Below are 26,391 nucleotides of genomic sequence, written 5' to 3' on the forward strand. Positions count from 1 at the left end.
GATTAGAGATATAGACAGTTCGAGATGCTATGCTTCTATTTATGGATTTGGTTACAAGATGATGATGATGGTTCTATTAATGATGTTTCTATCTATGGATTTTGGTATTTGCTCTATGAGGATGTACTCGTTGGGATGATAACTTGGGGTTGATGATAAAACTTGGCTTATATTAATGAATAAAACTTGACAAAGTAAACGCAACCTGCTTTCAAACTAACCCCACATAAAGCTACTCCACCTTAGCCAAACATGACATTTGTTGAGTGCGTTGATGCGTACTCACCCTTGCTTTCACAAAACACTAGGTTGCCTTTGGTGCAACCTATGCTCAGGTAAAGAGGAAGAAGGCATCGACGCAGATCTCTAGGAGTTCCAGGACTTCAACGAGTTCGAGGATTAGGCTAGTGACCTCCCCGAGTCAGCTGCCTGTGGTGGGTTCGTTTACGTTGGCTACGTTTTTATTTTGTGCACTTTGATCTATATTATGTAAATGACTCTAGTATGTAATATTATTACTTACTATTTATTAATATACGAAGCATTGTGCTATGATGAGTCATTTATGTAATCGCTGTGTACGTGAATTTCTAATACTGACACGTACACGGTTCTCATTCGGTTTGCCTTCAAAAACCGGGTGTGACATTTTCTCATGATCCTCCTCTTGCCCCTTCTGCTAATTTCATCCATTCCTTCTCACAGCAATAGGATGTGCCAGAGCCCCTAAATAATGATGACCTTCCTTCTCGACTCCTTGAGTCCACTCATGAGGTCTCTTTTCTTAAAAATGCACCACCTATGAAGAAGATCATAATGTAGCATCAGCCGAATTCTCCAAAATTGGTTATTGAGTGAGGGTCGTCTTCAGAAACTGTTGCCGCCTAGGTCCAGACCAAGGCGAGGATTGTGGTTTCCAAGAAAGCTCGTAAAGAGGCGAGATCATCATCTTTATACCAAGAGGCCTTGATTGCAAACCAAGTATGCAATTTCCTTGCCTCCAGTTCTCGTGCCGTTACATTTTTGCTAATTGCATTTCACTCTCCTCCCAAGCCTTCATTGCTGAAGTATCCAGTGGAGAGGATCAGGCACCCTGTGATATCCTGGCCCCTGGGATGGTCATTTCCTGGCCCAAGGCTTAATAGAATTAATAGATTACTCATATCAACAAGATGCATCTTGTTTTTCGGAAGCCTATCTCGAAAGAACCTCCAAGTTAAGCATGCTTGTCTTGGAGCAATTTGGGATGGGTGACCGACCGGGAAGTTTTTCTCGGGTGCACATGAGTGAGGACAAAGATATGCACAAAAGACCCGTGTTGGTCTATGGGGATAATATATGATCTTAGACAGCTGCCAGGAGTAAGTACCGCCGGTCCAGGGATTGGACGGGGTGTTACAAGTGGTATCAGAGCCGACCCTTGAGGTTTTACGGGCGTTTGTGGGCTAGGGGGTTCGGGTATATGGCGCATGGCGCATGTGGGCTCGGAGTGGTCACATGGCATGGCATATGACAACACTAGAGACACAGACGTGGCTAAGAGGGGAGGTTCCTAGATTGGGGTTCACTGAAGAGGACGTCGGTCTTCTAATGGGTGTGGATTGTGATATCCTGGCCCCTGGGATGGTGATTTCCTGGCCCAAGGCTTAATAGAATTAATAGAGTACTCATATCAACAAGGTGCATCTTTTTTTTCGGAAGCCTATCTCGAAAGAACCTCCAAGTTAAGCGTGCTTGGCTTGGAGCAATTTGGGATGTGTGACCGACCGGGAAGTTTTTCTCGGGTGCGCATGAGTGAGGACAAAGTGTGCACAAAAGACCCGTGTTGGTCTGTGGGGAAATATATGATCTTAGAGAGCTATCAGGAGTAAGTACTGCCGGTCCAGGGATTGGACGGGGTGTTACACACCCTAAGGGAACTCACCCCTAGATGCTCCTAATATTCTTGCCGAGTCCATCGACACGGTGGTTGTCCTTCAAGATTTGCGTGGGCCGGACAGCCCTGAGCCGGTCGTTGATCTCATCCTCGAAAAGGTAAGTTGTGTTTATTATGTTATCTGCATCCTCTCCCTTTCATGATACTGATTTTCGTTTTCTTTTTTAGGGATTCAACCTTTCGGAGCTGATGTCATTTGACCCTGCCTTGGTGGGCTCGACTATCATCGATGTCGCTGATCAACCATCAAGGCCAAATGTTATCTTTGGTAAGCTATAGTGCATCAAGGACCTCCTCTCAACCCCGACTCAGGCATTAGTCTAGGACTCTGAGGAGATAAGGTGCATCCTTGAGGAAATCAAGCCTCAACTCCCAGCAACTCTCCAAATCAAGCTTTGGTCGGCCAAACTCCTTCCTTTCTTCCGAACAAAGGTGGAAATAGCTCCCTAGAGGATTGAAGCACGTCGTTCCCAAACCTCCTTGAAAGACAACATTGCCCGAAGATGGAATAACTATTTCCTTGTTAAGAAATATATTGTTTTTATGCTGCTTGCAAGGGCATCTGATAATATCAGTTAATAACAAGGAGAACATATGATCCACGAACTCTTTTGTTTTGGCTACCCACTCAACAGAATGTCGTCCATTTCTTAGTTTGGCCATTGTACATCCATTTACGATTTTCAACCATAACCGAACTATGTCATAAAAAGATCATTCAACTATCTCAGGTGTTCTCCACCCAAGAGTATTGGTACTACATCTATAGGCAAGCATAGATCCTAAACCCACACAAGATTGGCCAACAAAACACAGATTTATGACAAGCATATAGGATCCAAAGCAAATTTTAGCAACATAACCTCACTGTTATCTAGCTGCACACCAAATATGGTGGAGTGGAGAACAACATGGTTATGTTGCTGAATCTCCCTCGGGCCCCTAGGCCCGTCATAAGATGTTATGTTTTACCACCACTGTGTGGCTGTCCATAATAGGGACAATTTCAGACAGGTACGTCTCACACGTGAGACGAGCCTGTCTGAAACGGGTGACACATAGGTTCTGTTACTAAAACAATACCACACATGCTAATAAGATAGCAAATGAATAAAAAAAAATACTATAACACACTTTTCAAACTAAATAATAATGCATATTAATATGAAATTAAATTAAAATACCTCGAACCACTAAATACAAAAACATGTGCTATCAATGAAATAAAAAGCAAAAATCCATGTTAATATGCAATTGAAGTTAAACATTATATTAATTAATGGAATGCCATTGTACATCCATTAACGATCATTAGTCATGCTTGAGGCTATTAAAGCGAGTTATGTCTTAAAAACACCATTCAACGTCATCAGCTGTATCGATGCAACATCTATAGGCAAGGATTGGTCCTAAACCCACCCAAGAGTGGCCGATAGAACATGGATTTATGACAAGCCTATAGAATCCAAATAAAATTTCGATAGCATAACCTCGTTGTTTTATAGCTGCACACCAAAATATGGGGCAGTGGAGAACAACAAGGTTATGCCATGAAAATCTTCCTTGGACCCTGAGGCCCATCATAAATACCACGTTTTATCAACAACTCCGAGGCTATCCATAATTGGGACAATTCTAGACAAATATGTCTCAAATGTGTTGAGCATGTAAGACCAGACTACCTGGAACGAGTGACACATAGGCTTTGATACTAAAAAATTACTATAACACACGTTAAAATTAAAATGAAAAGTACTAAAAAATACTATAACACACTTCTAAAACTAAACAAGAATGCATGTTAATATGATTAAAGTAAAATATCCCAAACCACTAAATACAAAAAACATGTGCTATTAATGGAATCAAAGTAAACAATAATACATGTTATTATGAATTTTATGTTAAACATTATTTTAATTAATGTAATCAAACTACTGTTTCAAAGCATCATTGACTAAACATGTGGTCAATTACATTTTTAAAATGCACAAACAAATAAATAATCAGAAGTACAAAAAACAACCTAATCAAATAAATATTAAAACAAACAATTTCCCCTAAACACTGATTACATAAACTGTTAATCATTTATTTTGGCGGTTAATTAAAAATGGACACCAAAAATAAATAATAAAATACGCAAAATATTCACCTCTCCAGATAGCCGGAGCAGGGATGTGCAAAGGTCACGACCGAGACGATGGACTACGCGTCGTGGCAGCGCGACATGTATCGAGCGAGTGTCCGTGACAAAATAGAAGAAAGAGAAAGGGATCCGGGTACATAAGCTGTTTGTTTTCGGTTGCCAAGGGGAGGACCGCCAAAAATAACTTTAGTTTCAGAAATAAGCTTTAATTTTCGTCGATCGTCAAAGCTATCGAATGTAAACGTCAGTTTTCGATGGCCATAGTGAGGCCACCAAAATTAAAGTTGGCTACCGAAAATGGTTTGAAATGTTGTTGTCCCTGATATGTCTAACCCTGTAGATTTAACAGCAGTCCTGCGTTTGAGGTTAGTTGCTATGGCATTCTAACTAACAAAAAGATGTAGGATCGGAGCGTGATGTCGGTGCATGGCTGCATGGAGGTAGGTTGTTGCATTGTGTTGTTCTACTCGGATAAGAAGATAGCGATTGGGCTAACAAAACTACCAGTGGAAATCGATTTTCAATTGTGGTCGAGGTAATAAAACTGCCAGTGAAAATGTTTTCCAGGTGGAAACATAAAATGGGTTTTAAAATAGCAAAAAATATTTTAATTTCGACGTCGTGACACTTTTAGCGCTTAATTCACGTGCTATGGGTCAGTGGAAATCAAACCCTTGACCGCACCCTCACACATAGCACTTTCTACCACTTCACCTATCACTTACATCGTGTTTATATGTAACACCCTGAATTTGGGGGTATAAAATTTCTTTCCTAATATCCACCAAATTTAGGTGTTACTCTCTCAGTTCTTCGCTTTCCTTTATCTTTTTCCTAAAAAGGGAGAATTATTTTGTTTTATATTACTGTAAACCTAGTGAAATGAGCCCTAGAGGCACTTTGGGTGTTGCATTCATGCCGTTGCATGGTATTTCTAAGTGCAAAATGTGTTTGAAACATGTTAACATATGTTATAGAAGCGCTCGGTAAATTTTCATATTTTCAGAATATTTTTTGATTTTCTGGAAACCAAAATCTATTTATTTGAGGAACTTAAATATGTTTTTAGAAACTCTAATTATGTTTTTTGAGTTCATTAGGTGGCAAAACATTTATACGAATTTTCTGGAATTTTTGGAAGTACCTATAATATTTTGAGCACAAAATATGGATTTCTAGGCTTTTCCGAATTTTAAAAATGGTAAAATCCGAATTTTAACTGAATTTTCATTTCGTCCGAACCCCAGATATATATACATGTCCGGCTTCATCTCGTCGAGCCCGTTCCAGAACACGAAACAGTTTCTCCAAATTCAATCCCTAGCTCCCGGTATTGCTCGCCGAAGTTCGGAGCGGTTCCAACTCTAGCAACAACTCCGGCGAGCAATTACTCCCGATCCGTGCATCGTCTGGTGAATCCGAGGGTACCGTTGCATTTGCCTCGTCGAGGGCTTCGTCGGGGCGAGTTCGGTTCGTCGATCGGACCCTCGAATCTCCGGCAATCGACGGATTTCTCCTCGGCTCCGGCGAGGGTTCTTCCCAGGTGAGAAACCTCCATTGTTATACATAGGGTTTCTTCATGTTCTTCGTTTTCCCGTCCGTGCAGGGCCTCCCTAACTCTCCCCTCACCATCCCCGACAGCGGCGCCCCTCCCCCTCCGTTTCCCCTCCCGGCGGCACCCCTTCGCCCTCCCCAGCGGCGGTGGTTGGCGGCCGGCGACGACGGTCGTGCTCCCGCGCCCGCGCGCCCTCCCCAGCGGCGATGGCCGCGCCCCGTGCTCCCGTACCCACACCCGGCCGTCCCGACCCGACCTCCCCTGCGCGGCCTCTCTCCCTTTCCTCTCCTCTCTCTTCCATGGATGAGAGGAAGAAGATGAAGAGAGGAAGAAGACGATGGCAATTCTATAAATTTAGTCCGTGCGAATTACAGTATGGTTTAAAACAATTATAACTTTTGCGTTTTAAATACGATTCGATCCATTTAAAATGCGTTAGATTCATATTAAATTTATCTTAATTTAGCAATATTTATCACCACTGTTGCGCATTTTATTTAATTTATTTAAATGTTTGTTTAACCAATGGCCACTAGAGCGACATTTCAATTTTAAAATCTAATTTCAGAATTCAATTTGTGCATTTATAATTAGTCACCAACATGATTAACCTTAACTAAAATGTTTCTCATTAATAATTGTTTAGTTTAATCACGTTGTTTATTTATTAGTTTCGCATGTCGGTCCGCGCATACCATGCGCGTGCCTGTAACACCCTGAATTTGGGGGTATAAAATTTCTTTTCTAATATCCACCAAATTCAGGTGTTACTCTCTCAGTTCTTCGCTTTCCTTTCTCTTTTCCCTAAAAATGGAGAATTATTTTGTTTTATATTAGCGTAAACCTAGTGGAATGAGCCCTAGAGGCACTTTGGTTGTTGCATTCATGCCGTTGCATGGTGTTTCTAAGTGCAAAATGTGTTTGAAACATGTTAACATATCTTAGAAGCGCTCGGTAAATTTTCATATTTTTCAGAATATTTTTCTATTTTCCGAAAACAAAAATCTATTTATTTGTGGAACTTAAAAATATTTTTAGAAATTCTAATTATGTTTTTTGAGTTCATTAGGTGCCAAAACATTTATAAGAATTTTTCTGAAATTTTTGAAAGTATCTATAATATTTTGAGCACAAAATATGGATTTCTAGGCTTTTTTGAATTTTAAAAATAATAAAATCCAAATTTTAGCTGAATTTTCATCTCATCCAAACCCTAGATATATATACATGTCCGGCTTCATCTCGTCGAGCCCGTTCCAGAACACAAAAGGTTTTCTCCAAATCCAATCCCTAGCTCCCGGTATTGCTCGCCGAAGTTCGGGGCAGTTCCAACTCCGGCGACAACTCCGGTGAGCAATTACTCCCAATCCGTGCATCGTCTGCCGAATCCAAGGGTGCCGCTGCATTCGTCTCGTCGAGGGCTTCGTCGCAGCGCGTTCGGTTCGTCGATTGGATCCTCGAATCTCCGACAATCGACGGATTTCCTCTCGGCTCCGGCGAGGGTCTTCTTCCCCGGTGAAAACCTCCATTGTTGTACCTAGGGTTTCTTTGTGTTTTTTGTTTTCCCGTCCGCGCAGGGCCTCCCTCACTCTCCCCTCACCTTCCCCGGCGGTGGCACTCCTCCCCCTCCGTTTCCCCTCCCCGGTGACGCCCCTTTCCCCCTCCCCGGCGGCGGCGACGGTGGCCGGCGGTGGCGCCCGCGTTCCCGTGCTCCCGCGCCCGCGCCCCCCTCCCGGTGGCTGTGGCCGTGCCCCGCGCGCCCGGTGCAGCCGCGCCCGCCCCCGGTCGGCTCGGTCTCGTCCTCCCCTGTGCAGCCCCCTCCTTTTCCCCTCCTCTCTCTTCCATGGATGGGAGGAAGAAGATGAGAGGAAGAAGACGATGGCAGTTTCGTAAATTTAGTCCGCGCGAATTACAGTATGGTTTAAAACATTCATAACTTTTTCGTTTTAAACCAGATTCGATCCATTAAAGTTGCGTTAGATTCGTATTAAAATTATCTTAATTTAGATATATTTATCCCAATTTTTTGTATATTTTAATTAATTTAGTTAAATGTTTGTTTAACCAGTGGCTACTAGAACGACGTTTCAATTTAAAAACCTAATTTAGGAATTCGATTTGCGCATTTATAATTAGTCACCAATATGATTAACCTTAACTGAAATGTTATTTATTAATAATTATTTAGTTTAATCACGTTGTTTATTTATTAGTTTCGCATGTCGGTCCGCGCGTGCCGTGGTGCTGTTTCGCGCACGTCGTCGCGTGTCGTTCGCGAGTGTCGCGCGTGTTGTTCGCACGCGTTGTCGTGTGCCGTTCGCGTGTGTCGCGCGTCTTGCCGCGTACCGTTCGTGCGTATCGCGCGTTGTCCGCGCGCTAAGTCGTTTGTGTCCGCGCGTTGCGCATATCGTGTTTGCACGTCGTGCGTCGTTAATTCGTCTCGCTTAGAATCGCTCATATTCATTAAGTAACTTGCTTAACTGTCAAATATTTAAATAGTAAGTTAGTCAAAACTAAGTAGTAGTATTAATTTACATTTGATTAATATCCATTAATATAGAAATGTCGGATTAAATGTTCTAATTAGTAGTTGTTTAACGTAAACGCGTTAACCCCTCGACCGTAGCTTCGACTATCGTGGTTCTTTTCCTCGCGTAACCGTGGAGGCGCTCTCTATTTTATATTGCTCGCTTTTATAACATTTTATCTTGTATGGTGTAATGTTCTTATGCACATGTATATGTTTGTTTGCTTGTGCCTGTTCGTCTTCGCTTCGCGTTGCGATTAGATCGTGATTCGTTTCTAAGCTTCGAGGAATCGACGATCAAGCATGGCGACCAAGTGATCGAACTCTTCGAGTTCTACGAGATCGAAGACCCTAAGCATCTATTTGGTGAAGGCAAGTGTCCTCTGACCTATTATGTCCCATTTACTTTATAATTCATCAACCCACATACCATGATCAACCTAAGGATTGACTAGCTTTGTATTTACCTTGTCCTTGATTACCTTTTGGGTTATTATTGTTTAGCTTTATGCTATTGCTCAACTCTAATCAATGAACATGATGAGAAATATCAATGATACGCTGTTTCCCTCCTTTATTATGATGTTGTATCTGTGGTATTGAAGGGGGCTCGAGCGGTTTCTCGTGTGCCTCTCCGTAAGGACCTGTTCATTGGATGACCGTCCGGGAAATCAGTGCAACCATGAGGGTGGAATGGGACGCCCTTAGCTGAATAATTAGAGGAACCATGGTGTAGTTCGCTTAGCCATCGTGCCGTCAATGGGGCTCGGTGTATGTGGCTCGCTCTGCCAAGGTTGATTTGTCCCTTGGGGAGGAGTGCGGTACATTTAGGAAACCTAACGGGCTGCTACAACCTCGGGGAATCTTTGTAAAGGCTACGTAGTGAAACCCTGCCTATTCACCTTGGTAGTGTTTAAGGGTTTGATCGGCCCGAGGCAAGAGGGAAACATGGCTTATGGGTAAAGTGCACAACCTCTGCAGAGTGTTTGAAAACTGATATATCAGCCGTGCTCGTGGTTATGAGCGGCCAAGGGAGCTCCAGTGATTAGTGATACTGGATCAGAGATGTTTGGTTTACAGATGATGATGAGGAGGATGGTTATGATTATGCTTATGGTAATGATGAGTGGTATTCTTTCCAATTGGAAAGGGTACTTTGGGTTAATAACTTGGGTTAACGCTAAAACCTGGCTTTCTACTAGTAATAATAACCTGACTAACTAAAAGCAACTGCTCGACTTAACCCCACATAAAGCTAGTCCACTTCAGCCAAATGGGACATTTGCTGAGTACGTTGATGTGTACTCACCCTTGCTTTCACAAAACACCAGGTTGCCTTTGGTGCAATCTATGCTCAGGTAAAGAAGGTGTCGAGGCGGATCACCAGGAGTTCCAGGACTTCGACGAGTTCGAGGATTAGGCTAGCGACCTCCCCCAGTCAGCTGCCTGTGGTGGGTTGTTTACGTTGGCTACGTTTCGATTCTGTGTAAATGGCTCTAGTCTGTAATATTATTACTTACTCTTTGTTGTAATTCGAAGCATTGTGCTATGACGAGTCATTTATGTAATCGTTGTGTACGTGAATTACTGATCCTGGCACGTACATGGTTCGCATTCGGTTTACCTTCAAAACCGGGTGTGACAGTGCCGCGGTGCTGATTCGCGTGCATCATCGCGTGTCGTTCACGAGTGTCGCGCGTGTTGTTCGCACATGTTGTCGCGCGCCATTCGTGTGTGTCGCGCGCCTTGCCGCACGTCGTTCGCGCGTATTTCGCGTGTCGATCGCACGTGTCGCGCGGTGTCTGCGCGTGACTATAAATTGTTTTCACTTATAAACACTCATGTTAACGATGTTAATACGTCAGGATACATATTTTAGATAATCAACTTAAAGTTTGCTCGACTAATATTTATTAGATTAATATCCCAATTAGAGTAAAATGTTAGTGTTCAACTTGCGCTTTTATAATAAACATTAACATGGCTAATAGCAACTTAACTACCTTTTATTTATTTAATATTTGTTTAGTATAAACGTCTCATATATTTAATGTTAGTGTATCCGCGCATCGTTTGCACGCTGTCGTGTTGGGTTCGCCATCGTCACGTTGTCTGCGCGTGTCGCATGTGGTGCGCGTGCTAGATCGCATGCGGTCATGCTGTTTTACGCGTTACGTAATTCGTTTCGCTCCGCTAATTCATCCCGTTTAGAGTCGCTAATGTTATTTAAATTACTGGTTCAACTAAGAATTGTTAGTGTGGTCAGCTAATTAGAATTGTGCGATAGCTCTAGTTTTATTCTAAATAAATATTGATTAATATAATCAGATCAAACTAAATGTTATGATTAATACTCGTTTAGTGTGGACGCGATAACTCCTCGACTGTAGCATCGACCGTCGCGTTTCATTCCCTCGCGTGACCATAGAATCAAACTCTATTTTATGCTGCATGTTTTTATAACATTTAATCTTGTATGGTGTAATGTTCTTATCCATACATATATGTTTGTTTTGCTTGTGCCTGTTTGTCGTCGCTTCGCGTTGCGATTAGATCGCGATTCGTTTCCGCACTCCGAGGTATCGACGATCAAGCGTTGGCGACCAAGAGATCAAAACTCTTCGAGTTCTACGAGATTAAAGACCCTAATCATCTGTTTGGTGAAGGCAAGTGTCCTCTGACCCATTATGTCCTATCTACTTATAATTTACTGTCCCCCATTACTTAATTGAAACATAATGATTGACTAGCTTTCTATTTACCTTGTTCTTGATTACCTTTTGGGTTATTATGGTTAGCTTCATGCTATTGCTCTACTTTAATCAATGAACATGATGTGAACATTTATGATACGATGATGTTATCCCGATGATGATATTGTGATATTTTAGGGGGCTCGGGCCATTTTCCCTGAGTACCTCTCCATAAGGACCTGTTCCTGGAGTGACCACCCGGGATAACAGTGCAGCCATGAGGGTGGAATGGGACGCCCTTAGCTGATTAATTAGATGAACCTAGGGGTATAGTTGGCTTTGCCAGAGGGCCGTCAATGGGGGCCGGGGCGTAGTGCTCGCTCTGCCAAGGTGGGGTGCAGAGGTTCATTCGATTTGGTTTTGTTAGTCACCCACCTTGGGGAGGTGTACTGCGTTTGTACGACTGGCGAAACCTAACGAGCAGCTATGCACCAGGGGAGTCTTTATAAAGGCTACATAGTGATACCCTGCCAGACCACCTAGGTAGTGGTCAATGGGGATTAGCTCTCCCCGGGCAGAAAGGGAATCATGACTCATGGGTAAAGTGTGCGACCTCTGTAGAGGATTAGAAACTGATATATCAGTCGTGCTCACGGTTATGAGCGGCCTTGGGATCCTCCTTGATTAGAGATAAAGATGGTTCGATATACAATGGTTCTATTTATTATTTTGGTTCGATGATGATAATGTTTTCCTCGATGAGGAAATGATTCACGGGTTGGTTATATTATATAACTTGGCTTCCACTAATAATAAATATCTGACCAACTAAAAGCAACTGCTTTGACCTTAACCCCACATAAAGCTAGTCCAATTCAGCCAAACGGGACATTTGTTAAGTACGTTGATGTGTACTCACCCTTGCTTTCACAAAACACCAGGTTGCCTTTGGTGCAATCTATGCTCAGGTAAAGAAGGAGAAGAAGGCATCGAGGTGGATCTCCAGGAGTTCTAGGACTTCGACGAGTTCGAGGATTAGGCTAGCGACCTCCCCAGTCAGCTGCATGTGGTGGGTTTATTTACGTTGGCTACGTTTCTATTATGTGCACTTTGATTCATATTATGTAAATGACTCTAGTCTTTAATATTATTACTTACTCTTTTTGTAATTCGAAGCATTGCGCTATGATGAGTCATTTATGTAATCGCTGTGTACATGAATTTCTGATCCTGACACGTATATGGTTCGCATTCGGTTTGCCTTCCAAAACCGGGTGTGACATAAGTGGTATCAAAGCCCTTGCTGACTGTAGGACCGTTGACCTAGAGTAGCATTGGCCGTTTTGAGGACTTATTGATTATTACTTCACCTCATCCTTGATTTGCTTCAAAATATTAGTCACCTCGACTAATTCTATGTTGTGCTCCTATATGCCCCCTTGCCAAAAGTATTTTATTCTAGTGTGATCTATACTCTTCTCAATCTATTAGATCTGATCTCACTCTTGTGCTTGCGGCATCTTTGTAGATGCCCCCTGACCAGAACCTATTTTTCTTTTAGGATTCTTTCCTTTTTCGTCATTAAATTGCTATCATCTGGTGAACTCTAGTCCTTTGGTATTGACATGCTCGTACCCCTAGATTCTTCAATACTCTTGTTTCAAATGCTTACATCATAATTTCTACTGCCTATATAAACATTTCAGTTTATATATCCATGATCTCCGTGTCTTTTGAGACCCTTTCCTATTCTGTTGTTAGGTCGTTATCTTTCGGCAATTTTCATTTCCTTGGTCTTGTTGTGCTCGAGTCCTTGGAGACTTGCATGTTCTCATATTTTTTTATGGATGTTTATTTTCATACCCCAATGTCTATTTAAGATATTTCATTCTACATGCCCTTGACCACCCTTGTCTCTTAATGATCCATGAGCGATCATTTTACCTTTCATATCCTTGGTGATCTCTTTGTCTCCTTGTAACTCCACTTGGTAATGATTTTTACTTCAACTCTTCCGTAGGAACCTCACTTATCTTATTCTTGATAGTTTTCTCCACTTCGCCACTTTGCGAGTGTTGCCTTAACTCTATCTATGGTTATGCTTTTCATTGTTTTCACCTTTACCCTTATCACCTCTATATCTTACCATGATGTTTATCTTATACCAGCCCTTTAAAATCTCCTCTTTTCATCTCAATCTGAGCGTTGTACTCTACCTATTTTTCCCTTGGTTGTATCCTCTTTCTTGTCACTTGCGAGTTTTTAATTTAATCCTTTGTTGGGCTCCGGTTGGGTACTACCTTTACCTTTCTCATCTCTCGATCTTACCTTGGTAATTACACTATGTCTGTTCTCTAAAATCTCCAATCTCCTATCCCATTTTGAGAGCGGTGTTTTTCTTATCCCACCCTTGGTCGGAACTTCATCTTTGCTGGGTGTGAGTCTTATCTTTACTCTATTCTTTGTTGTACTCATACCACTGGCTCTTCAATGCCTTCGTCTTTTCTCTCATACCCTTGACTGTTATCTCCTTTGACCCTTGCGATATTTATGTCTTCTACCTAAATGCTTACCTTGAACTTATCCTTTAAAAGCCTCCCCTCTCCTTCAACCCATCTTGAGAGTTGCGAGTTACCTACCTCTCCCTTGATTTCTTTTCACTTCTTGTCGCCTTACAAGTTTTGTGTTAATTACATCCCTTGCTGTGTTTTTTTGGCTATCACCCTCACCTTGTCGTTCATCGATCTTGCCTTGATGCTCATCTTTATTCCTACTCTTTAAAAATCGCCTCTCTTCCACCTCACTTTGAGAGTGGCAATTTACCTATCTGGTCCTTGGACGTACCCTGTCCTTTTCCATTTACAGGTCCTATCTTAACTCCATCCTTTATGATACTCATATCCTTTGTCTTATGCCTATTTACCTACTCTCCTACATCCTTGTCCATTATCACCTTCAAACCCTCGTGATATCTATTCCCTTGCCTTCCTGCTTACATTGAACCTACCCTTTGAAGCCTCATCTTCTCCATCCCTATTCGAGGATAATGCCTCATCTATTTCGTCATTGACTGCTCCCCCTTCTTTGACACCTTGCAAGTCCTGTTTAAAATACATCCTTTGTTGTGTGATTGTCCGTTATCACCTTAACCCTTGTCATCCCTCGATTTTTACCTTGATGCTTATCTTGTACCTGCATTTTAAAGCCGCCTCTCCCATTTCATTTCAATAGTGTTGTCTTACCCCATCCCACTCTTGTTCGTTCCCGTTTCCTCTATCGCATTGCAAGTCTTAGCTTTTGCTCGATATCACCCTTACCTTCCTATTATCTAGATCCTTCCATGATGCTTATCTTATGCCTACCTTTTGAATTATCATCTTTCCCATCTTGATTTGAGAATGGTGTTTACCTACCCAACCCTTGGTTGTATTTTCTCCCTTATAGATTACAATCCTTGCTTTAGCTCCATCCTTTATTATGCTCATGCCCATATCCTACATGTCTTATTATTCCCCTTGTCTTTCGATGGCCTTAGAGTAGTTTCCCCTTTGTAAGGAAAGACCACCATCTAGTTAACATTAACGTATAGCAACGAGATGCTTGTTGTTGTGTGTTTGTGTTGTTTGTCTTTGCGTGATGACTGATTTGCTTCTTTGTGATGAGTGTTGAGGTGTTGTGGCCCTTGGTCCACAATGACATCAGTTCACTAGCGGAGTGCCATAGAGTTAGGTAGCTGGGTGCTCTCCCTTTTCTCTCTTTAATCCATCTATGCTTACCTTTCCTATCTATACCCTTTCCTCTTGCACTTGTCCGGTTGGCAACCTTCAACCTCTCTTAATCAGTCAAGATCAGAGTCGCCAGCATCTTCACCAAGCGCATATCAATGCTCCTGTTAAGGGGGTTAGCCGCTAACCCCAACGAAGACAACGCGACCAATATCAACCAACAAGATCAGAGTGGCGCAGCGGAAGCGTGTGTGGGTCCTAACCCACAAGTCCAAGAGATCCTCAAGAATTGCATCAGTGGGTCGTGAACATCTTAAGGTCAAAGCAACCAGTCCACAAGTTAATCTTGTAGATTCAAAGTCAACTCAAGAAAGTCGTGGACAACCTATGAACTAACCTTGTTTTCTTGCTAGCTTCTTTATTGAATCTCGGGGGCGAGATTCCTATTAAGGGGGTTAGATCTGTAACACCCTGAATTTGGGGGTATAAAATTTCTTCCTAATATCCACCAAATTTAGGTGTTACGCTCTTAGTTCTTCGCTTTCCTTTCTCTTTTTCCTAAAAAGGGAGAAGTATTTTGTTTTATATTATCGTAAACCTAGTGGAATGAGCCCTAGAGGCACTTTGGGTGTTGCATTCATGCCGTTGCATGGTGTTTCTAAGTGCAAAATGTGTTTGAAACATGTTAACATATGTTATAGAAGCGCTCGGTAAATTTTCATACTTTTCAAAATATTTTCCTATTTTCCATAAACAAAAATCTATTTATTTGAGGAACTTAAATATGTTTTTAGAAACTCTAATTATGTTTTTTGAGTTCATTAGGTGGCAACACATTTATAGGAATTTTTCTGGATTTTTTGGAAGTATCTATAATATTTTGAGCACAAAATATAGATTTCTAGGCTTTTCCGAATTTTAAAAATGGTTAAATCCGAATTTTAACCGAATTTTCTTTTCGTCCGAACCCTAGATATATATACATGTCCGGCTTCATCTCGTCAAGCCCATTCTAGAATATGAAACGGTTTCTCCAAATTCAATCCCTAGCTCCCGGTATTGCTCGCCGAAGTTCGGAGCGGTTCCAACTCCAGCGACAACTCCGACGAGCAATTACTCCAAATTCGTGCATCGTCTGGCGAATCCGAGGGTACCTCTGCGCTCGTCTCGTCGAAGGCTTCGTCGGGGCGCGTTCGGTTCATTGATCGGTCCCTCGAATCTCTGACATTCGACAGATTTCTCCTTGGCTCCAGCGAGGGTCTTCTTCCCCGGTGAGAAACCTCCATTGTTGTACCTAGGGTTTCTTTGTGTTCTTCGTTTTTCCGTCCATGCAGGGCCTCGCTCACTCTCCCCTCACCATCCCGGACGGCGGCGCCCCTCCCCCTCCGTTTCCCCTCGCGGCGGTGCCCCTTCCCCCTCCCCGGCGGCGGTGGTGGTCGGCGGCCGGCGACGACGGCCGTGCTGCCGCGCCCCACACCCGCGCGCCCCTCCTCGGTGGCGGTGGCGGTGGCCGCGCCCCGTGCTCCCGCACCCACACCCAGTCGTCCCGACCCGACCTCCCCTGCGCAGCCCCCCTCCATGGATGGGATGAAGAGAGAAAGAAGACGATGGCAATTCTGTAAATTTAGTCCGCGCGAATTACAGTATGGTTTAAAACAATAATAACTTTTGTGTTTTAAATCCGATTCGATCCAATCAAAATGCGTTATATTCGTATTAAATTTATCTTAATTTAGCAATATTTATCACCACTGTTGCGCATTTTGTTTAATTTATTTAAATGTTTGTTTAATCAATGGCTACTAGAGCGACATTTCAATTTTAAAATCTAATTTCGGAATTCGATTTGCGCATTTATAATTAGTCACCAACATGATTAACCTTAACTAAAATGTTTCTCATTAATAATTGTTTAGTTTAATCATGTTGTTTATTTATTAGTTTCGCATGTCGGTCTGCGCGTACCGTGTGCATGCCGCGGTGCTGATTCGCGCGCGTCGTCGCGTGTTTTTCGCGAGTGTCGCGCGTGTTGTTCGCACGCGTTGTCTTGCGCCGTTTGCGTGTGTCGCACGCCTTGCCGCACGTCGTTCGCGCGAATCTCGCGTGTCGATCGCGCGTGTCACACGGTGTCTGCGCGTGATAATAAATTGTTTTCACTTATAAACACTCATGTTAACGATGTTAATACGTCAGGGTACATATTTTAGATAATCAACTTAAAGTTTGCTCGACTAATATTTATTAGATTAATATCCCAATTAGAGTAAAATGTTAGTGTTCAACTTGCGCTTTTATAATAAACATTAACATGGCTAATATCAACTTAACTACCTTTTATTTATTTAACATTTGTTTAGTATAAACGTGTCATCTATTTAATGTTAGTGTATCCGCGCGTCGTTTGCACGCTGTCGTGTTGGGTTCTCTATCGTCACGTTGTCTGCGCGTGTCGCACGTGGTGTGCGCGCTAGATCGCATGCGGTCGTGCTGTTTCACGCGTTACTTAATTCGTCTCACTCCGCTAATTTGTGTCGTTTAGAGTCGCTGATGTTATTTAAATTACTGGTTCAACTAAGAATTGTTAGTGTGGTTAGCTAATTGGAATTGTGCGATAGCTCTAGTTTTATTCTAAATAAATATTGATTAATATAATCAGATCAAACTAAATGTTATGATTAATACTCGTTTATTGTGGACGCGATAACTCCTCGACTGTAGAATCGAACTCTATTTTATGTTGCATGTTTTATAACGTTTTATCTTTTATGGTGTAATGTTCTTATGCATATATATATATATATATATATATATATATATATTTGTTTGATTGTGCCTGTTTGTCGTCGCTTCGCGTTGCGACTAGATCGCGATTCGTTTTCGCGCTCCGAGGAATCGACGATCAAGCGTTGGCGACCAAGAGATCAAAACTCTTCGAGTTCTACGAGATTGAAGACCCTGAGCATCTGTTTGGTGAAGGCAAGTGTCCTCTGACCCATTATGTCCTATCTACTTATAATTCACTGTCCCGCATTACTTAATTGAAACATAAGGATTGACCAGCTTTCTATTTACCTTGTTCTTGATTACCTTTTGGGTTATTATGGTTACCTTCATGCTATTGCTCTACTTTAATCAATGAACATGATGTGAACATTTATGATACGATGATGTTATCCCGATGATGATATTGTGATATTTTAGGGGGCTCAGGCCATTTTCCCTGAGTACCTCTCCGTAAGGACCTATTCGTGGAGTGACCACCCAAGATAACAGTGCAGCCATGAGGGTGGAATGGGACGCCCTTAGCTGATTAATTAGATGAACCTGGGGGTATAGTTGGCTTTGCCGGAGGGCCGTCAATGGGGGCCGGGACGTAGTGCTCGCTCTGCCAAGATGGGGTGCAGAGGTTTATTCGATTTGGTTTTGTTAGTCACCCACCTTGGGGAGGTGTACTGCGTTTGTACGACTGGCAAAACCTAACGAGCAGCTATGCACCAGGGGAGTCTTTGTAAAGGCTACGTAGTGATACCCTGCCAGGCCACCTAGGTAGTGGTCAACGGGGATTAGCCCTCCCCAGGCAGAAAGGGAAACATGACTCGTGGGTAAAGTGTGCGACCTCTGCAGAGGATTAGAAACTGATATATCAGTCGTGCTCACGGTTATGAGCGGCCTTAGGATCCTCTTTGATTAGAGATACAGATGGCTCTATATACAATGGTTCTATTTATTATTTTGGTTCGATTATGATAATGTTTTCCTCGATGAGGAAATGATTCATGGGTTGGTTATATTATAAAACTTGGCTTCCACTAATAATAAATATCTAACGAACTAAAAGCAACTGCTTTGACCTTAACCCCACATAAAGCTAGTCCACTTCAGCCAAACGAGACATTTGCTGAGTACGTTGATGTGTACTCACCCTTGCTTTCACAAAACACTAGGTTGCCTTTGGTGCAATCTATGCTCAGGTAAAGAAGGAGAAGAAGGCGTCGAGGCGGATCTCCAGGAGTTCCAGGACTTCGACGAGTTCAAGGATTAGGCTAGCGACCTCACCCAGTCAGATGCCTATGGTGGGTTTATTTATTTTGGCTACGTTTCTATTAGGTGCACTTTGATTCATATTATGTAAATGACTCTAGTCTTTAATATTATTACTTACTCTTTATTGTCATTCGAAGCATTGTGCTATGATGAGTCATTTATGTAATCACTATGTACATGAATTTCTGATCCTAGCACGTACATGGTTCGCATTCGGTTTGCCTTCTAAAACCGGGTGTGACATTATATTGCAGTTTTGTTGCCCACATATTAGAATATATTGAGTATAAATTGACTGCTCGAGGTTGTAAACGAATTCAAACGAAAAAGTTATCAACTACAAACTTTCATAACTATTGAAGTTATACAACTTTTATTTGGTACTTTTCCCATCCGAGGTCGTTTGCAAAATTTGAATTTTAAATTTGACAAATTTAGATGCAATTTTTGAGAGCCAAAATTATTTCAAATGAAAAAGTTATCAACTCTAAAGTTTCATGACTGTTAGAGATCTACAACTTTTATGTTGGTAGTTTTTTCATATGAGGTCATTTGAAAAAGTCAAAAAAATTTAGCATACAAATGATTTTTAGTGGCGGTTTCTTAAGAAAACCTCATGTCGAAATCGATTTTTACAGGTGGTTTCTTAAGAAAATTGTCTGTAGAAATCATGGATTTATAGTGGTGATTTTCTTAAGGAACAGCCTGCAGAAATATGATTTCTATAGTCAGTTTTCTTCAGAAACCGCCACTAGAAATAACACTGGCGCTTGACAACCCAAACCACCTGTAAAAATTAAACCCCCACCACAGGCTTAGATCTCTTTTCTACTAGTGGAGGAAAGAGAAAGAGAAAGGTGTGGAGGTAAGTAGTCTATTAGCCATTATTTTTAGCTATTAGTGGTGGAGCCATAGAAATTAAATATTATTTTTGTCGGTTAGATGTAACCGACAGAAATAAAGGATTGTATTCGATGGCCATAGTGAGGCCACCGAAAATGCCTACAATTCCTATTGTGATAAGACCCGCTTGTACAACAGTCACTCCCCCATATGTCTAACACTATATAGATTTAACAGTGGCGCTGCACTTGAGGTTCGTTGCTAAGACAATGCTAAGACAAGAACAAAGATTCCCAAGATGCTATTACATTTGGGGATGGGAGTCAAGGTAAGGTAAATGGTCTAGGTAAAATCGTAATCACCACCAAACATTTCATTTCAAATGTATTTTGGTGGATTCCCTAGACTACAATTTGACTTCATTGGTTACAATTGTTTATTTACCAATGTTTGTTATATCGTCTATAGAAGGAGTGATGATTTCATTGCTTTTAATGGTGTGTTAATATGAAATTAAAGTAAAATATCCCAAACCACTAAATACAAAAAAACATGTGCTATTAATGGAATCAAAGTAAACAATAATACATATTAATATGAATTTTAAGTTAAACAATTATTTTAATTAATGGAATCAAACTACTATATAAATGCATCATTGACTGAACATGTGATTAATTATATTCACCTCTCCACATAGCCGAAGCTGGGATGTGCAAAAGGTGGCGGTGGCAGCCGGGTCGCGGTCGAGACGCTAGACGACGCGTCGTGGCGGCGTGAGGTGTATCGAGCGAGCGTCCGTGACGAAAGATAAGAAAGAGAAAAGGATTCGGGTACATAAGCCGTTTATATTTGTCAGCCAGGGCAAGACTACAAAAAAATAACTCTAATTTTGATTTGTGAATGACATATATATGCCCCTCTATATATATATATATATATATATATATAATTAGGTTCGGATGTGTAGAATTTGACGTCATGAATATTCTTTAGGGTATGTAAATGCGTTATGACCAGGAGACGATATTTTATTAAGTGGATATTCTTTAGGGTTCGCATGCTTCCTATTTTGTTAATGACATGCGTTATGACGTCATGAATATTCTGTGGGACTCGGCTGACAAGACAAGGGAGCTACGCATGCATATGCATGGCTAGCTGCTCGCAGGCTGCTGGAATGGAATAAAATGAAGATTTAACAGTGGCGGTGCATGGCTGCTCGGAGGCAATACTCGGATATATCCGATCGACGGCCATGCATTCCTAGATAGATTGCGGGCCGTGATCCCCAGCTAGGATCGATCGGAATCGGAACCCCAGAGGCATCGTTATCAGCTGTCCTCCTCGTCTATATATGCGACTAGTTGAGATCGAAACCCCATCAGCTGGCCTCCTGCTTTTGCTTATCGAAACCTCGCTCCTAAATATCCCATCGTCGTCGTTTGCCATCCGCCGCCGGCCCGCCGCCACCACTGCACCGCCCACTAGCTAGTAGCTAGACGACCGGCCGGAGATGGATCCAGTTCCGGTGTGGTTAGAGTGGTTCGACAGGGACGGGGCGGAGCTCGCCAACCGCGGCCGTCGGCCGGATCATCTTGATGATGAGGACGATCTCTACGTAGCCTTGGCCTTGGCTCCCTACGTTGATCGCCACCGGCCTCGAACCCGTCCCCGATCCCCATCCCCATCCCCGCCCTCACACGAGGACGCCGGGGACGACACTGCTGCTCGCAACAACAAGCGTCCTTGCATCCCCGCGTACAGCGAAGCCATCCTGGGGCTCAAGGAGGTGGTGCCAACCGCTAAGCACGACGACGACTGTGCCATCTGCCTCAACCCATTGGCCGATATCGCTGGTCCTGATCACAAGAAGGACGACGCGGCAGCTACGTCGATGCTTCGGGCCATGCCCTGCTCCCATATCTTCCACCAGCACTGCATCTTCCAGTGGCTCCATCGCAACGCCGTCTGTCCTCTCTGTCGCTACCAGCTGCCCACCACTTTCGACGACGAGGACACCGAAGTCGAGGAGGACGAGGAGGAGATGGACAACTCAAATTCTCGATTGAATCAGATCAGACGACGACTGCAGATCTTGTACAACTAAAAAATTCAAACCGAGTATAAATTGATTGTTGGAGGCTGTAAACAAAACAATTATCAACTACAAAATTAAATAACTTTTTAAATTCTACAACTTTTATTTTGGTACTTTTTCATCCGAGATCGTTTACAAAATTTATATTTTAAAGTTTGTCAAATTCATATGCAATTTTGATAGTACAAATGATTTCAAATGAAAAGGTTGTCAATTACAAAGTTTCACGACTTTTATAGATATAAAACTTTCATTTTGGTGGTTTTTTCATATAAGGTCATTGAAAAACTAAAAAAATTGATTTCAAATGATTTCTACATGCATTTTTCTTAAGAAACGTCAGCTGAAATCATATTTATACCGGCGGTTCCATAAGAAAACCGCTGGTACAAATGGCACGATTTCTACCGGGCGTGTGGACCTGTGGCATGGTCGTGCATAGAGGTTGTCACACCCGGTTTTAAGGGACAAAGCCGGGTGCACCTCATACATGCGCCAAAGAAGACAACACATATAATTACAGAGTGTATAGAGATAAATGTCACAATAATCAGAGTATTTATTACATAGCGGAAGACTTACAAAAATAAAAGATAAATATAACATGAACTAAGGATCGTTGGCGCCAATGTCAACTGAGAAACGCCACCTAGATCAGATCGAACTCCTCGCCTTGTGGCTCCTCCTGAACCACCTGTACTTGTCCTGTGGGGGGGTGTGAGACAGCAAGAGTTAAATAGCTTTATAAGTTCTACATCTATTATTTTGGTACATTTTTCATCCGAGGACGTTCGCAAAATTTGCATTATAAAGTTTGTCATATTCAGATGCAATTTTTATGTCCCAAATGATTTCAAATAAAAAAGTTGTCAACTACAAATTTTCACAACTTTTAAAGATCTACAAATTTTATTTTGGTGGTTTTTTCTTAAGAGGTCATTTGAAAATCCCAAAAAATTTGATTTCAAATGATTTTTACATGTCGTTTTCTTAAGAAACGTCGGTAGAAATCGTATTTGTACTGGTTGTTCCTTAAAAAATCATCTGTAGAAACGACATGATTTGTACTAGCAGTTTTCTTAAGGAATCGCTAGTACAAATATGATTTCTACGCACAGTTTCTTAAATAAATCACTAGTGAAAAGTGTTTCCACGCTATGTTCTCGTGTCGGATGGCCAATTTATTTTCACTGGTGCTCCATAACCAAAATTGCTTGTAAAAATTATACCTCAACGTAGACATAGAGCTTTTTTTAATAGTTGAAGTCGCGAAGAAGCTCTTTGTCGTGTCCAGACAAAAAATGCTTGGCAAAAAAAATTACTCGGCAAATAGCTTCTTTATCGAGTATCTTTTTTTACACTAGGCAAAGAGTTTATTTGCAGAGTGTCCTTTTTTACACTAGACAAAGAAAAATTTCAAATCACATTTTGACGTAGTAAATGAATTCAAAAGAAAAATTACCAACTAACACCGTTGTATAACTCATCAAGATGTACAATTTTTATTCAACCTTATGATGTGTAAGAAACTAAAAATGCATGCATGCATGGTGTCATATATGTTACTCCTTATTTCTTTAACACGTGTGCAATCATGGACACGTACGAAGGATGAGTTCTAACTAAACCTTCTACTCTCCTCTCAGTAGGAAGGATAATGATGTGCAAGAGCAAGACAAATCAACAACAAAGAAGCACCCACGACAGCAAATTGATAGTAGAAATCGATTTGGTTGACCTAATTAGAAAACACAAATCCTTTGTATGAAACATAAACTAAGGATTAAAAACAACAACAAAATTTTTTTAAATAGGGTAGACCCCACCTACCCTACGAGAATCAGAAATACAAATTCTTTGCAAGCAGCGGCATTTTCCATGCAAAATTCGCGCCTATGCGGTTGCGGGCACTCGTTACCCCAACCTTACCCTCGGGCATAGCCTCCTCTACTAATTGACCCATCACTTAGGCCCCCTTTAGTAGGGCTCCGGCTCCTCTAAAAATAGCTATGGCTCCTGTAGCTCCTTGGCTTCTCTTGTGTACATACCAAAACCTCTAGCATGAATGGAGTAAGGGAGGTACAAAAATCATCTAAGATACGTCCACTTGTGCTGACAACAGACTTAGAAGCTACAGTTGAGATTGCTATTGCAAGAACATCACGGGCTAGGTGAGCCAAAACTAGCAACTATTGGCATTTTCCTTCCACCAAGTGAGAATATCAAGCTTCTTTTATGTATCTTCGCATTCTTCAGCATTTATTTATCAAGTTTCCACTTGGTAGTGTTGTTTGAAATATATTCTTTAGACATATTTAACCTCTTGTCATTTTTTTCTTTAAGCATGCCTCTTGGTCCTAGACCTCCCTTTGATTGATTTGGATCAGTGACTTCAGTTTTGGTTGTTGCTTCGGTTGGAGCATAGATATTACTATATTCTTCGAATAGCTCTTGAATACAAGATTTAATAGCTGCCAAAACTAGTTGTCCTCTTTCCTCACGAAATATCTCTTCAACTGTAATCTTATGGAATAGTGAAAACTTTTATCTTGGGTCCAAAAATGCAGTAACAAAAACAAGAAAATTAATATTCTCCTTCTCTTTGTCCTTTCATTTCCCCTTCCTTTCTCCTTCTGTGCAACTGTCCTCTTTCAATGGTGTTGTTATTGATGTGCCAAATTCCCCAATACTTATCGTATTTCTCTTTCATTCTCTTTCCCATCTCTGCTGCAAAGTATCTTCACTATCCATCCAAGATTTAATCAACAAATGGATTTCACCAATCTCATGAAAGAGTGTATTACAAGTGACATGGAGAGTAGATGAGACACAAACAGTAAGATAGTGGAAATGCTCTAGAAGTTCAGCCATCTACTTTAGACTGTCTGCAGCGTGGCCCCCTTCCCCTCCCGTCCCCTAACACTGTTGAGTGTTTAGGGGCTACAGTATCACCCTAACACCCGCAACGGTGAGCCCTACGAGCAACTCTCCGACGCGCTCCCCTTCTCTCTCACGCCAGATGAAGCGGACGACTGTTCACTCCTCCACGGGTTCTTGTCGCGAAAGCTAGCGCCCGCGCAAGACCGAGGAAAGTTCCCGGTCGACTTCGCTTCCTCTCGACGCCTCTCTGGAACTCGAGCGACATTGGGCGACAGGGCGGCGGATCTGCCGGCATAAGGCTGATTCCGACCGGTGGAGGTCGGCGGCGAGGAGGACGACGAGGAGCACGTCCAGTTCGTGAGTAGTGAACCCCGTTCGCCTCGGAAGCCGAAGCGCCCAGAAATCACAGTCCATTGAGGCGGTTCGTCTGCGCATCCGTTGCCTTCCTCTCGGAGCATCGATGCCTTCCTCAGATCCAAACTTCATCGGTTCGATTCGTGTTGTTGCGGCCCGGATCTTCAGATCTTCAGGTGCGACCATGTTCTTGTTTCTCCTCCAAGATTCTTGATTGTTCTGTTATATTTCAACTTGTACGTTTCAGTTCTGTACTTTACCGAACTCATGTGAATGACCGGATTCGAATAGTACGTGCAGCACAAGCGATCATGGATTTGCTCTATCGGTTAGGGTTTCCTTAACACAGTTCATCAACTTTTGACATAAGTGTACATGAATCTGCTCCCGTGTTTCATTAAGGGTACTTAGCGTCGATTTAGATGAAGCGTCCGGGGGGATTCGTCTGACACCCGCCATAATACCAACCATAGATTTGGGGGCACAATTTGTTTGCTTAGTTCATGTCTGTCGGCATAATTTAATGGTTACTTCTGTGATTACATAGTGAAATTTAAAGCTGGTGCAATGTCATTTTCGGTTTGACATATGCAACCTTTTATGACTCCACTTATTTGTGTGCCACATGTTCTGTTTGAAGCAGGAGTTTATAATGTTTTTTGGAACACGATCCTGTTTATTTATTGATGATTATATGATCCAATGGAACCCAATTACTGTCGGTTGAATATATGTCTGCTGTTTGAACAACCTAACAATACTTCACACATAAACCTTGCCTAATTCCTGGTCATTCTATAGTTATTATAATCAATTTTGTACTACATGACACAAAAATGAAAACTACAAAAAAAAATTTGCCTCTTGTTCTGTACAAATCATGACTTGTTCATTTAGTGTGCAACTTGATTGTCTGCCTCATCATGTGTTTGAAGTAGTAGTTGTTACAGTTTTTTGCAACACTAACCTGTTTCCACATTAGTAGACACGGTTAATGGTTCAATTCATGTGTGCTGTTTGAAGAACCTAAAATTTCGTTTCTACTATAAAACAAGTCCATGCTTCATCCTGGGTTAACCCCAATTCCTCAAACCTTAACCCTGCCTACTTCATGGTCATTCTATAGTTCATAAATTGTAATCTAGAGTACATATGACATCTTGAAGACTTCATAAATTCCTTACTCAGGTTTGTGATCCTTTGTTACCAATTCATGGTACAATATATGTTTGTTCTTTCATATAGTTCATCAGTACATAATGAGAAGTACAAGTTCTCTTCCTATTATTCACCAATATAAGCCTGTTAACATTCATCATCAGTATGTGAGATATATCATGCTTCCATTATGTTATTTATGTTCCTCCCCTCAATATAAGTCATGCTTTCATTATCATTACATGTCCCTGCCTACATTTTTTGTTCTTGTATTTTGGCACTTATTCATTAGATGAAGCCTATATGCTTTCTAAGGTTATGCACTTGTTACTTCATATATTAATTGTTTGCAGCACATTTGATCATGGGATCCTCGACAGAAGAAAACATGAAGGCTTTGGTCAAAGTCCTTGTAGACTGTGCCGA

At 41.8% G+C, this 26,391-nt stretch overlaps 1 protein-coding gene across 1 annotated transcript; it reads left to right on the plus strand.

The window, feature by feature from the left end:
- The first annotated feature begins 20,988 nt into the window (after positions 1-20,988).
- LOC103647063 (E3 ubiquitin-protein ligase RZF1) lies at positions 20,989-21,582 on the plus strand. The gene has a single exon (XM_008671630.2). It carries the CDS (start codon positions 20,989-20,991, stop codon positions 21,580-21,582), a length of 594 nt encoding a protein of 197 aa, XP_008669852.1.
- The last annotated feature ends 4,809 nt before the right edge of the window (positions 21,583-26,391 follow it).

The sequence above is a fragment of the Zea mays genome, chromosome 2 (assembly GCF_902167145.1).
Source record: "Zea mays cultivar B73 chromosome 2, Zm-B73-REFERENCE-NAM-5.0, whole genome shotgun sequence".
In the NCBI taxonomy this organism is placed as follows: domain Eukaryota; kingdom Viridiplantae; phylum Streptophyta; class Magnoliopsida; order Poales; family Poaceae; genus Zea; species Zea mays.

What these genes read in the sequence shown, in the direction of transcription:
- LOC103647063 (XM_008671630.2), top strand. Translation starts at nt 20,989, where the DNA reads ATGGATCCAGTTCCGGTGTGGTTAGAGTGGTTCGACAGGGACGGGGCG.